At 33.2% G+C, this 15,030-nt stretch overlaps 2 protein-coding genes across 2 annotated transcripts in view; one reads left to right on the plus strand and one right to left on the minus strand.

Annotated features, from left to right (window-relative positions):
• Positions 1-15,030, plus strand: part of CDC73 (cell division cycle 73) — a 119,011-nt gene that overhangs the window by 58,731 nt on the left and 45,250 nt on the right. The gene's annotated exons all lie outside the window — the stretch shown is intronic.
• On the minus strand, positions 1,093-8,967 carry B3GALT2 (beta-1,3-galactosyltransferase 2). Its single transcript, XM_080825147.1, has 2 exons — positions 8,374-8,967; positions 1,093-3,821 (listed from the first exon to the last, which is right to left on the minus strand). Exon 2 carries the CDS (start codon positions 3,692-3,694, stop codon positions 2,426-2,428), a length of 1,269 nt encoding a protein of 422 aa, XP_080681273.1. The 5' UTR covers positions 3,695-3,821; positions 8,374-8,967; the 3' UTR covers positions 1,093-2,425.

Here is a 15,030-nt window from a genome sequence, read left to right on the forward strand (position 1 = left end):
ATATTTATTAACACTTTGTTCATAAAGATTACATAGTTGTTCCTGAGTTTGTTTCTTTGACCAAATGTAATGCAAATATAATTTAAAATTATAATTTCATGGATAATAAAAAAATCATATAGTACTTGGCATGAATAACACACAGTTAATACTTGGTGAGATGTTGATATTATAATGTAAAAATTCATATTTTCTGAAGAATTAATCTTGCATATTGAGAGTGGAGGGACAAAAATAAATTAATAGAATATTTATTTTAAAATAAAGATTTTCAGCAGTATTAAGAAACTTTATTATTTGATCCAGTGTTCTTTGAGAACACAGTGTTACCAGCTTACTGTCAGTTCTTAAGATCGTATTCTCGGGGATATTAAAATGATATGAAACTGATGTCTGAGCTGGGAGAAATTTAGTTATCTGTTAAGATTTCTGTTTTTCATAAGTCATCTTTTTAAACTTGAATTTTTCCAGAAGGAATATGCTATCTTTTAAAGATCCTAGTCTGTAATCATAATTTAGGCAAGAAGTGCTTGGGTTCTGTTTCTGGGTGCATACCTGTGCATGCGTACATGAATACACATATACTTTCCCCCCCCCTTTTCTAACTTCTGAAATATAAATGAATCACTGTACATTGAAGGAAGAGTTACTTTTGTCTCTCATCAGATTTACTTATCTGATTTGGAATTACCCTCTTATGTGTGACTTTTATTTAGTAACTTTGGCATTTAGTAATTTCAGTCTTTTTATAATCTTATAGAATAAATTAAGTGAAAAGTGAACTTAACCAAGAGCTGGGGGTATTATACAGCTTAGCTTTCAAAATTATTCTATGCAGAATAGAATACTTAGATTACTAAACTGAAAATGGGAGATAAATTCAGTATAAATAAAATTCAACATATTAAATGGTAATACTTAAATAGTTTATGTGAGTCTGAACTTTAACAATTATAAAAATTTTGTTTAGGTGCAATATCTCTTCAGAATAGAATCAAGGATAAAAATGGTTGTCATTGGAATTAGGATGAGTAATATCTTCATTAGATTAAGTTTTATGTACTTTTATGAAATAAAAACACTTTTAAACTTTGTAGGTTATTATTTCTTGGTTTTAAAATTTGTAATGGAGCCAAACAAAATTATTTGTACTGTAACACTCAGTAAAGATTTCTTCGTTTACCTTTTTTTTTTTATTAAAAACTTGGTAAAAGTGCATTGTATACATTGTCATCCTAGCATCAAGTGTTCATCAAACATTTGTAGTTTTCCCCCATCCCTCCCAAAAAAGGTTTGAAATTGGTGACGCAGAATCGTTGTCATCTACCAAATTAAAAACTGCAGGTTTGTAAACTTGGCACTCTGAGAAAGAAGTAGGTGCCATAAAATGATTAAGTATTGGCATGTGTACACCTGCTGTCAGGAAATAAACTTCCCATATGCTGCAGTTTGGCAGACATGCATCTTAAAAATGTATCAAATGAAACTGCTGCTGCACTCTATCCTGTATCTTTTCTCAACACTACATTCTCTTTTTGCCTGTAATTACTTTTGCTTCCGTTAGAGGACCATGATACATTTTTACAGATATCCTTGAAGTTAAGTGGTAGTACTCCTTAAGAGTGCAGTAACTGATCTAATACAATAACTCATTGAAAGACTAGCTTGGCCCTTAACACCAACCAGGAAACAAACTATTTGGAAACATTTACCTTTTTTTTTCCTTATAAAAACTTGAGCCTGAGACACATTGATTTTTCACATTTTATCACATCATGTCAAAATAATTTCCCCCGACATATGTACTAATAAAAGAAAATGAATGTGTCAGTTGTTTTTAAAAGGTAAGTGCTTAGATGAGAATTGCATTGATGAAACATCTGAATTTCATAAATGTGTTTTATGGACTAATGCAACTAAATCTTATTGCGTAGAATATAGTTTTAGAACCCTAGAATAGTCAGGTCAGAAAATTTGTCCTTTGCACAATTACGAAGTTTCCTTAAGATTGACAGTAATGTTTTATTTACACTTAATTATATGTTAAAATGAAAAACTAATTCTAAAATGAAGGGTCTTTTGACTGTCTCCATTTCTTAAAATTTGTGTGAAAAATATATGCAAATACATCTTTATTGGCCCTTAACATAAGCCTCGAACCATTGATGTATGCATGCTTGTTATTGCATGTTAATACACAGAATCCCTTTATACAGTTTTTTTTAATAGATTCTTTTGGGATACCTTTCTGTTATATAATGTTGTATTTTTAAGAATTACCTTCAGAAATTAAAAAAATAATTTTTGAATTCCTTTATGTGATGAGTTTTAACTAAAACTTGTCCTATGGATGTAATCAGTTTTAACTATACATGCTTTTAGCAATATTTTACAGATTGCACATTTGAAAAAAAAATTGTCTTCTCTAGTGTAATTTACGGTGGCGATACCTGCCTGCCTTTTCTTTTGCTGCGTTGGCACAAGCGTTGTGCTTATTTTGTTGTAAGTGGTTCCAGTATTTTATCAGTTCACTAGGCTGGAACTGATGAGAGGTAATTAGGTGGCTGTATTTACAGCTTGAATAAGAAACTCGCCAGTGATTGAACACAAACTCATTGGGAGGGGGCACAGGATCAATTCTCAACTTGGCAAGACAGATCCCTACATAAACATCTTCTAAGTGCAAACGACGGATACTTAAAGAAACTTTAAATATCTTCTCTGCCAGATCTCCAGAAAAAACATAACCAGTCCCAGAACAAAAGACAGGGTAGCGTTCACTTGGGTAGAGGTCTGGTGGCATGTACCACTTGCTATCTTTGTTCCGATTGGGTGCATATCCTCTCATTAGGTAACCAGTAAAATAGTTATGTCTGGGAGGCAGGTCTGGCTTCAATAACTTATGTATTAAATATTCAGTGTTGACAAACATGTCACTGTCAGTTTTCATAACGTATGGAATATGTGGACAGTATGTTGCAACCCAATTCATGCCCATAAGTGTTTTAATTGTCAAATTGTAGTACGTATCTAAATATTCCTGTTGAATTATATCATGATATTGTCTGCTTTCTTCCAGTATTGCACGTTGAAGGTAGCCATTTAATTTAATACTTACGCCCAACAAAAAAATTCGTGTGATTTGGATACCAGGTGCTAGACTTTCATTGCCCCACGTTTGCCGAATAGCTCTTCTAGCTTCTATTTGTCCAGGTTCTGCAGCTATTAGCAGTATTAAAAAAGGGCTTTTCTCCTGGCATTTTTCAGGTTCATTGATAATATATTTGAAATGGTAAGAATTTGGATGTCCGATACCTTTTTCATTGTAAATACTTCCGTTGGCACTAAGTGTATTCTCCAGCCCTGTAACTCCTTGTGGCGACAGGTCTGTGTTATTGGAGTTAGTTGCTGTTTGAGGCCTCAGAGTGTGAGGGACTGTTTCTTTCCAAATGTTCCGGAGAGAGCTGTGGTTTGTCTCACTTTTTGTAGAACGAAATCCTCGGAAAGTATATGTCACAGGGTTTTCTTTAAATCCAGCTCTGCCTGGCAGCCAGTCATGATGATTGAAAAATAAAAACATAGCAAAAAGGAACACTAGAGAAAGTACACCAATAAGATGCGTACGGAACAGAGACCTCTTGGCATTCCAGCTCATCTTTGCAAAGCAGCAGTGTCTTCTCCTCCACTGAAGCATGTTGTAAATATCCAGTAATGGGATATGAGATACTGCCGGTGGCGGAAAATGTTTCCTTCTCCTGAATCAGTACTATTCTTTGGTAATCATTTTTAAATTCAGCCACGTTGTCTCCCATGCAGTCATTCTATAAAGATGAAACATAAAAATTTACAAAACGCTAAATATTTACAGAACTGCCTGAAAAGAGACTTCGGATGTTAATAATATTAGGGCAAATAGGAGTTTTGTAAGTTGTGAAAATATGATAACCCAGGAATGAAGTTTATAATTTGCTTACCCTTGGTAACAAAATATCACTGAGGACAGGATGAGCACTTCAAAGAGAGAAGTGATGGATTAATTTTCTTTCAGTTATTTCATTGTCTGAGTAGCTCTGTCATTCGTACTTTTGACCTGAGTTAAAGATTTAAAAGTTGTATGTCGGGGAAAAAAAAAAAAAAAGTTGTATGCCAGTAGAAGAGAAGAATGTTACTAGATTCCTGACAGAGGCCATGTAAGAAGGCCTGAGAGCAGATGGAAAATTTATTGGCATTAATTAAAATTGATTTGACATACCATTGGTGGTATGGTGCACAGTCAGTGGCCTTTTTTGTAAAATGGTCATGTATCAGTTGTGGGACAGACGGTGCAAGGTTGATTATGGCAGAGTTCTGTTAGTCACAGTACACTGCTTGGCATGTTTCCACTGGCCCCTACTGTGTTGAGAAAGTCAATGAGAAGATGCACCTGTCAAAATTAATTTTCAGGGTCCAGTAACTTCAGTAAAGGATTTTAAGACAGTAATAAATGATGAACATTTTCGAATACTCTTTCTGATTTTAACCTTCCACTTCAAAGATGAGTTATTCAGATCATTGTCCTTTCTTAGACTTAAGATTGATTTTTAAAATATAGCAGTTATCCTTTAATTATCTTTGGCCTTGGCAGAACACTATCACATATCTCAGTTGAGTGTCCATGTTAGAATTAAACAAAGAACTACTTTGAACAGTCCTTTCAGATTTCTTACAAAATATAGGCACTAGGTACTATCATAGCCAGCTGTTTAAAATCTTAAATTTTACAAAATGCCTTTTAAAAGATTCTTGAATTTTGCTGTGTTCTACGTTTGTGTGCAGAGAATTTGTACATTTTTAGGACTTCTGGTAGCATGATACTTAGAACCCTAGATTTTTAAAAAGATTATGAGATGTCAGTATAGGAGGTTCATGATGCTACATATTAAAAACTGGTGGTGTTATCTTTGAACAAGATTTTTCAGTACACAGCACAAATTTGTTCATGTTTTTCGGTTCTTAGTTTTTCTGGATCAAGCTACGAGGGTAGAGGTGGTGTGAAAGGAGCTGTAACTTGATTTCTGTTTAAAGAGAAAAAAAACTTGTTGAGAAGGGGACTGATAACTAATTTTAATTTTTTCAATGTTTTTTTGATGAAAATTATTTCTTACACAAAAGAAAACTAGTCAGTTAATTTAAGTCAATTTAATTTAAGTCAGTTAATTTAATGTAGTAACATTTATTTAAAATTCTGTGGCTGTATATGTTTGTGTGGCCTGTGGTATTAAGAGATTCAAGCTTAATGCCAAATTTGCTTAACCTTGACATGAAACTTAATTATCTTGGGGAAATGGCATTTATATGGAAGTTCTCATATAACTGAATAATTACAGGAAAATTCATGTACATAGTGTGAAGTACTTTGAAACTACTGATTGAAAGGGTTAGACGTGTATGAATGAAAGTACTATTCTAGCAGCAGCCACTAGGAGGAGCAAGTAGGTGGGAATTGGAGCAAATTTCCAAAGTATAATAGTAAAGGGCGCCAGCTTTTGATAATTTCTAGTATCTGAAATTATGTAGTACTTTTAGAAGTTATGGTTCTCAAATGTAAAATATTGTTCAGTCATTGTGTATGATACAAACTGTTTTTTTTTAAGTTTGGTGTTTTAAAAACATAGAACCTAGTTTGCTATTTATTAGAGTTAATTTATATGAATTTTAATTTCATGTTACTATAATAAAGACCAAGGATCTTTACTGTACTAGCAAAACATAGTTCTGCTGTGAACTAACCTGAAAATGAGTGAGTGTTCTGATATAGACATTCAGTTTCTTTTTCCTTCCTGTACTTGCAAATAGTTGGCCATTCTGTTTAGACCAGAAAACTCTTTCTAAGCTTTTATTTTCACATGAAATATTTGATAAGTAGTAATGATTCTTCTTCCACTCCATAAAGAAGCCACTAGATATAAGGGTTATGTGTATAAATTTAAAGAAAAAGTTTTTTTTTTTAATTTATTTGGTAATCTATTTTAAATATTCTAAAACTAAGTTAATGCGTCACCTTTTTTGTTGCTATATGCTTGGTATCTGGTTGAAGTCCCATCATTTATGTCTTTTAAAAGTGTAAATTCGATGGTTTAAGAAGCAGTAAATATAAAGTCAGACTTTTGAATAAATGACTGAAGAAATGAATGAAGGTAAATATCGTAATAATAAATTGTAATATTTTTTGAAAGAAGTATACCTGAAATAATATCTCTAAAGTATTTCTATGTTATAGAAAACAGCATATTATTATATGTTGTGATCTAGCATAAATATATAGTTTATAGTCCTATATGATTTTGTAGCAATAGGTGATGGAGATGCATCTTAATTTAAATTCATTATATTTGTATGTTTGTAAATATTAAGCTCACCAGGCTTTAAATTCATATATACTCATTTGGTAATCTCCCATTGATAAATGAAGTGCATGTGTTTAGCTTTAAACATTTCTTTATTAAAAGTTTCTCAGGTACTCATAATTTTTCTGTTAAAAAGAAAGTAAAAGTAACTGTTCTTCCTCTTACTAAATGTTAAAATTATTATCCAGTTATTGCCTGTTGTGTTTTAATTCTTAAAAAGTGGGAACATGACAAGAAAGTTAAAATATTGTGGCAGTCTAAATAATTTGCACTTCTGCATTTTCAGCATAGAATTAAGTTTGATTTAGCTTAGGGTTTTTGTGATAATTTTTTCAAGTTATTAATGTATATTTACATCTTATGAATTGAAGTTCATGGAGAGATTATTAACTGAAATGTTCAGTTACTTCTCACATACTCATTCTCTCTCTCTCTCTCTGTCTCTCTGTCTCTCTCACACACACAGACACACACAGTTTTTATCATTTGGCTTTTAAAAGTGTTGTTATTTTGTGTTGGCACAGCCCTAGATTTTATTGGTGCTTGAATAAAAAAAAATTCTGTGCTTTTGAGGTATCTAGCTTATAAAAATGTTTAATTGGTGCTGTTAACATTGAGAGAAAAGGCTCTAAGAGAGACTTGAGATTTTTCAGAACTATATTTTTTTACTTAATACCATCTGATTTCATTCTATAGTGGAATAAAAATTCATGGTATGGCAGTGAGATATGATAGTAATAGGGCCTGATAAACTTGTTTAATTTTAATTTTAGAATGTAATGCTTATATGTCCTTTACATTGTTTGCCTTTTGTGGTTATTAAATAATAGCTTATTGAGTTGTGTTGTGAGGTTGAACAATATCAGGATCTGTGATGGATCTGTACAAAATTTTTGAATTTGAGTTCCTGAGCCATGAGTTGCTATTCAGTGATTGTTGTTTAGTTTATTAATTTTATTTCTGCCTAGAACACACATACCATTGATGGTACTTTGTTAGTACATGTTAATATAGCCTTGAAGCACAGTAGCTACGTTTAGATTTAATTTTTGTCCTTTTATTGCTGTTCATGAATATTTTTGTATCATTATTTTCATATTCTCTTTTGAATTTCACTTTAAAAATTATCAAGAACAATCTTACATTTGATTATTTAGAATCTGTCAGTTGCTTAAAATGAAAGGTCACTTTTTCAAGTGGAATTTTTACCAACTATTGATATTTCTTTGTTTAAAGTTGCATTCATGGACACTGTAATAACATGCAAATCTACTGTGGTGGTGTGCTATGCATAAAACTCACAACGCCTTATGTGATCCTATGCAAATGCTTTCCTTTTAGTATTCTTATAGCTCTATAATAGTATTTGTTGATACTCTCTTAGATTGTTTGTTATCTTTATTTGGGGAGATGAATCTTGGAGGGAAGATTTTTGTTAGTAAAAGCTGTTATGTATTAATAACGTGTTTTTAAAAGCACTTTGAAAAAAACTCCTAATATTAAGACCATCTTTGATACTATTTAATATAATTTCACTGCATTGTCTCTTTTGATAGCTGCTTTTAAGAGAGCACTTTGATTTACTAGATAAGAATTCATTTTGACCTAATTTGATAGAGGCTTGCTGTGTTTTCTTTAGAGGGCTACAGTTTTTTTCTTTTTAAGTTTTTTTCTTTTTAAGTTTAATTTCTCAGAGAATCCTTTAACATCTTGTTACTACTATTTGCCTTTCCTCTTTTATACATTCTTTTCCTTTTCTCTCTTTTATACATTCGTAATCCAAAATTACTTCAAACTACATATTTACTTGAATAAAGCAAATGACAGCTTTCACAATGACAGATTTTAAAATCATATATCTAGAAACCCTTTCATAGTTTCAAGGACGGTGAACTGGAGGAACTTGTTTATCAGATATTAGTGCCTCCTCAGCTATGAAAAGGTAACAGACATTTAAATGAATATTACACACAAGATATCGACATACCTTCCTTGGTCAGGCCATTTATGTGGAGAGGATTATGCCCACTGAAAATACTTTTGGCACGCCATCACTTCAGCAAAAAAGATGCTATCGAACATGCGCACATCCCCCAATAGTCTGCCTCCTGCGATTGCTTTTCACAGTATCCAAAGTGTCCATCTGTCTGCTTGTCTTCGAGTTACCCTCCTTGTTCATATGGGTCCTAGTCGTCTGAGATTTTTCCTTTCTTTCATTTTCTTTCTCGTTCTTTAAACAAAAGAGCTCTAGTTGTCCGCTCTATTCGGAGCACTGTTGACTCTTGCCGACAGTTGATGCATTGAAGCTTTTTACATCTGCTGTTTTCCTGGCCGGACAATGCAGTGCTGTATTCTCTTCTCAGTATCCATATTTCTAGTAATAACACTGAGCTGCAATGTAAAGCAGCCAGAGCTAGAATGTAGTGCTTCGATTGTATTGGAATAGAATAGGATTTGACTCTCTTTCGCTGTTGCCTGGCAGCTGCAGGAAGGATTTTGAGCAGTTTTACTGAGGTTTTAGTCTGTAATATGAAATCCACGGTTCCTCAGCTGCTGCACAGGCAGGCAGCAGTTTAAATGTGGGCTTGACAGATGCTCTCTCTGACAGAGCAGAATTTAACGTCACTGCTTGGCTGAATCCCACGTGATTGTTTGCATTCATTTTGACTAAAAACCTAAGGTAGGGAGAAGCTTAGAGATTTTGCTTCTGTCTGATAAATTATATATATTCTGTGTTAAGTGTAGTGATGAGTGCATCATATGAAAATGGGATGATTATCAAATGGTTATAATTTTATTTTTTCCTTTTCTTTTTTTTTTTTTTTACTTTATGCTTAAGCACAGGCTTTCTAAATGTTTCAGTGTTAGATGTTGGTTTTCATGTTTCTTACATGATTTTATAGGACCTAAGCAATATAAGCTTTTATATGTAACTTGGTGCAATTTAACCCCTTCAGTGCACTCCCTTCCTTTGAAGTTTATTTTCTCAAATTGCTCTAGTTTTACTAGTCTCTAGATAAGACTCTGATCATTTTTTTTAAATTTATAACTTAAATACTCCCACACCCAATTTTCTAGAGTTTATAAATCAGCTGGAGTGGGTTACTTAATGACACGTGATGGGATGTAGCTCACTTCTTTTTTGCTCTTAATGTGCTTTCTAGTGTTCTTAAAAGCAGCAAAACTTTTTATTCTTCATCACCTTTTAATGTCAGCATTTATTTTCTATTTTTCCTTTTCTTTAAAATTAACATGTGTGATAGAATTCAACAAAATGATATAGTGGATATAACACACTTGTACAGGATCTTCTTGGTGAAAAATAAGGTTTTACTAATTATATGTACTTCTCCTAATACTTCAGGATTGTTTACTAAGTTGCCTCTAAGCACATTTTTTCAGTAAGCACTAGATACGCTGAAATATTTCTTTGTATGGTTAGTCTCCTGGGCACCTTACTTTTTTTCTGCAGAATACTGGGGCATTGTCTCCCCCCCCCCCCCTTAATAGCCTGAATTATCAGTTTTTCCTGTGAGACTTCAGGGACATTAACTCCTAAAAATTTATGGTTTTAGAACTTAAGCTATGTATTTGTAGTGATGTGTACACTTTATCCCACCTGCCTTCCCCAGTTAAATCTGTAAGTTCAAATACAGATTTACACTTTCTCTAATACTTTAAAATTTTTTGCCCTCATGTTTTTTAGTGTAGCTAATAAAATTCTTCTGTAGTTGGAGGAATCCTATGATCTTTTCTTTTCTTTTCTTTTTTTTAAGGAGTGTATGCGACTTTCCAAGAAATGTTAGAAGGAATATTAAGAGTTTTATAATTGGGAAACCCAAGGTCTAGAGCTTTGGCTTTTCCTAGTTAAGTGTGAAGAGAAAATTGAAAGCCAGTTTTTATTTAGTCCCTATGTCTACTCATACTTCATGCTCATTACTTTTTTTTATATTACATGTTAGGTAGCAGAGTAATGCTAAAGTGCCTACTAAAAATAATGTATTTTACAAAAGTAGAGGTGGATTTTAGGAGATCAGTATTTATCAGTAATTCCTAACGTAGGATTTGACTATGCAGCTAGCAGCAGTGACTATTATTTACCCAAAATCAGACTGGATGCTAAGCTTACTAAGCTGTTAGTTAAATGACTTTTTTTTCCTTATAATGATAGTTTATTATACTACCCATTTTAAAGATGAGGAACCAATGCATAGAGTTGTAAATAATTATCCCAGATATCAGCTAACTGGTGGCAAGAGAAGCCAGCTGGGAATTAAAGCGAGATTAAGTCTTTATGCTCAGTTCTAAACCATTTTACTAGGTAACACTGGTGGAGAAATTGTGGGAATTCTTTTGTAGGCCTGGCACAGCATACCCAGAAATCATTCATAGAATTACAAATGGATGTTTATATTTTCACCTTATCCACTTGTCAAACAAATACATATTGATCATTTACTGTGTGCCAGTATTTATAGGTAGGCACAGTTTATTAAATGTTAGGGAGACAGAAATGAAACGTTTAGATACCTTCCCTTCCCTTTCTATAGGAAGGATAAAACTATTATTTTTGCTAGTTCCTTTGATTTGACTCTTTTGGGGTCCCACTGAATTTATTATAGACCTTGATTATTAAGAGAACTCCGTCACATAACCTGCTGGTTAGTGGTTCCCCCAGTATTGGTTTGAGCCCCTGAATTCCCAGTGGACTGTTGTTTCAACTGTGCTTGCTATGGAGCAAAGGTTAATACAGCAAAAGAGACTCCTAGAAACTAATAAAAAGGTGCCTGTCTACTTAATCAGAATTTACTTTAAACTTCTAGATACACTTGCCATCAGTTTCTTAAATTTAAATTAAGCTGCCTCAGAACTTTACATATAGTACAGAAAAACAGAGCAGACACCAGATAAAAGTTACATTAGTGACTTTTTCTAACAATCTGCATGTTTCCAGCCAAGAGAAACTGTAAAAATCTTATGACAGGCAAGCTTGTAGAAGTTCTTCCTTTAGTCTAGTTTCTTATAACATCTGAATTCTATGGTTAAATTTTCTCAGTAAATGTGACAGATTTCTTTGTCAGACTCAGGAAACTGGCAGCTATTTTGTTAAGTTTTATAGTTATAAATGTCTTGTAATTTTTACTTGAAGAGGTCTACTTTTTAACCTTATAACACATCTGATGGGAAAAATAGGCTATTAACTCTATATTTTGGCCAGAACTGTCCAGGTTGGTTTTGGGATTTTCCTGGGCATGTCTACAGTAACCCTTAAGGAGGCAGAATTTAAAGACAGGATTTGCATAGCCACCTAACTCTTAGTTTCTATTGAGTACAGAAGTAATTATTACTTTATTCATTTGGCTAATAGTTTCTGAGTCACTATAACATGATGAATCAGATATAGATTTTCTCACTAATAATAAAGATTTCTGGGAATTTACTACCTATATAAATTCAACTAAATATTTGCCCTTGATAAAAAGAATGAAGGAGAAAAGGGTTTGGGGGATAACATTTCAACCATGGCAGGCGATTTACTGAGAATGAGCAAATATCCTTGAATAATTTGAGAAGGGGAGACATGAATCTGGTTTTTCCTACATTGGTCTTCATTCCTGTTGGTGCTTTATTATGAGTAATTGGCCTCTAAGTGCAAGCCATTTTTTCAGTGCTGGAGAAGAATCTTAATGTTTTGGGTCACATGTCATTTCCACCATAGTACTCTGAAAAATGCCGTTTGACATAGTTATTTAGAGACCAGCTTTAGTTTTAATTGAGATCAATCAACAATTTAGCATAGAGTAATGTTTGCTTAGAGTTTATATCTTTTGACTTAAAATCAGATGAAATCTTTTTCATATTATAAATATGTGGACAAATAGCACATTTTTGGCTGTTTAATATTAGTAAGTTTTCTCTTTTTAAAGAAGAATGACTGTGCTCATTAAGAGTTTACAGTTTTCCTTTGAAGTCAGTGGATGATTTATGAAACAGTTTTACATTTCCTTGAACTTACTACAAAACAGGAATTAGCCTGATTTCAAATTAGCAATCTCAGAATGACCACAAGTGTCAGTGTTTGCCTGCCTTATTTTTCTGCTTCAGTTTTCACCAACTTGTACAGCAGATACTCATACTATTTAAGAATTTCTTTTGACTTGAAAGCAGAGCTAAGTTTAAGTGTGTCTTTCAGAACTAATTTTCAACACCCTCATCAGTTTTAATTCATACAAACTATTAATGATCCTAAGGGAACATGTAAGCATTAAGATCAGTGTAGTTTTTATTATGCTTGTATGTTCTTCAGTTTCTTAGTATTGTAGCTGCTTCAGTGTAGCATAAATCACCTATACTCTTTCATTTGTTTTTTGGCACACAGGGAATATTCTTCTGAAGAGCTTTGGTTCTCAGTGGGAGAAATGCTATTTTCTAGGAGGTGTTCTAGAAGTTTATGAGGGTATTTTTAGTTGACAAAATAATTGAAGGGCATTTAGTGAGTGAGGCCAGGGAAGGAGGTCTATAGTGGGTGGGACAATTTTAAATGAACCTAAAACTTAATTAGAATACTAAGTATAGGGACGCCTGGGTGGCTCAATTGGTTAAGCGGCTGCCTTCGGCTCAGGTCATGATCCCAGCGTTCTGGGATTGAGTCCCACATCGGGCTCCTTGCTCAGCAGGGAGCCTGCTTCTCCCTCTCCCTCTGCCTGCCACTCTGCTTGTGCTCACTCTTGCTCCTCTCTCTCTCTCTGACAAATAAATAAATAAAATCTTTAAAAAAAAAAAAAGAATACTAAGTATATTTTGTGAAATTTTAACATATACTGAATTTTTCTAGGTATATATAGCCATAGTGTCCAATAAAGAGGGTTGTACCCAACTTTGTTCTTAACTTGGCAAGTAGTTCACCATTTTGAAAAATCCTATTGCCCGTGGCAGTCATGTTTGTAGTAGATGACTTATCAGTAGAGTACACCGGTCTGTGGACATTTGTAATCATTACATTCACTGTGATTTTATGAATAGGTACTAGCATCTGATTACTTCATTATGTCTTCTGGTGTAATTGTTTCTGAGAGTAATACTGAAATACTTGTGTTTATCATAAATTTCTTTTAAAATTTCATTTTTATATTTGTTAGGATATTGATTTCCTTTAAAAATAATTACATACATAGGTTGTTTATATTACCTGTGCATTTCATTTCAGATTGTTAAAAGGAGTCAGGGTAAGATATTTCCTACACGCAGGAGACATACTGAGTTTGATAAGGGTGTGAAGCCCATTAGGTCAGTATCTTTAAGTTCTCAGGCACCTTACTCCCTACTCCTCAAAACACTGATAATATTTAAAAATGTAAACACTGTTAATTCATTACAAAGTGCAACAAAACAATTTGTAGATTCAGGTAGATGTAATGTGTTGAAATTTAAAACTCTGCTAAAACTTCACAAAGAAGTATTATTATTCACATACAATTTATTAGTATTAGAAAATGCTTTTTATTTAATAGCTTTAGTAGATAAGGAAAGAAAGGAAAAAGTCAGAAGGAAATAGAATGTTTTCCCCAAAGGGCTTTTTTGAGAAGAGCTGGAAGCATAAATATGCTTGATTCTAAATTCATGGAACTCTCTTCAGAATGATTATTTATGATCTGATTGGAAATAGGAACTTAAGTATAAAGAAACTTTGCAAAGCAAGAAAGAGGCAGGCAAAGGTTATAGGATTAGGAATGGGTAATGTTTGACTTCAGGGTTTGGTTTTCTTCCCCTTTCCCAGCTCCTTAGAGGATACCTAAGGGATCCACTTATATTCAACAAATACATTGAACATTTTTTACATGCAAACTGCAGAGGGGTATGAGCTTTATCACTAGGTTCCTTTTATTCAAGAAATTGATAGACAGGATACATAGATCATTCTATAGATAGCAAAATAACTGGAAGAAAATTTAATTTTTTTTAATATTTATTTAAGTTTTTTCCCTTCAGTTTCAAAATGTTTTCTGTAATTCATTATTGTGTCACTCAGTTTCACTCTTTTGATACTTTTTTTTTTTTTAAAGATTTTATTTATTCATTTGACAGAGAGCGAGATCACAAGGAGGCAGAGAGGCAGGCAGAGAGAGAGGAGGAAGCAGGCTCCCTGCTGAGCAGAGAGCCCAATGTGGGGCTTGATGTGGGGCTCGATCCCAGGATCCTGAGATCATGACCTGAGCCGAAGGCAGAGGCTTTAACCCACTGAGCCACCCAGGCGCCCCGATACTTTTGATCTTCCTAATTGCAATTGGTTTGCATTACATTTTTATTATCATCTTAATTTTTCATGCTTTTCGAATATTTTTATTCCCTTTAAATAGCACGTCTCAAGGATAATACAATCGCTGAGTTTTAGTGAACCAAATTTTTAAAAATCAAAATGCTTATATTTTTATTATACTCTACATTTTCTTTTATCATCTCCCTGATTACTTACTGACATATTGAATCTGTTTCTTTTCTATATCCTCATAGTTGACTTTGAATTTTTTCTGTATTTCCTCTGTAACTTTTCACAGATTTTATACTTATTAATATCTCTGGCATTTATAATCCAGAATATTTCATTTGACTCTGTGTTTGTTGGGGGTAAGGGGGTCAAATAGTT

Source organism: Martes martes (assembly GCF_963455335.1).
Source record: "Martes martes genome assembly, chromosome: 15".
Lineage (NCBI taxonomy): Eukaryota > Metazoa > Chordata > Mammalia > Carnivora > Mustelidae > Martes > Martes martes.

Bases quoted from the DNA above. Each gene is read 5' to 3' on its own strand.
- B3GALT2 (XM_080825147.1), bottom strand. From the start codon at position 3,694: ATGCTTCAGTGGAGGAGAAGACACTGCTGCTTTGCAAAGATGAGCTGG.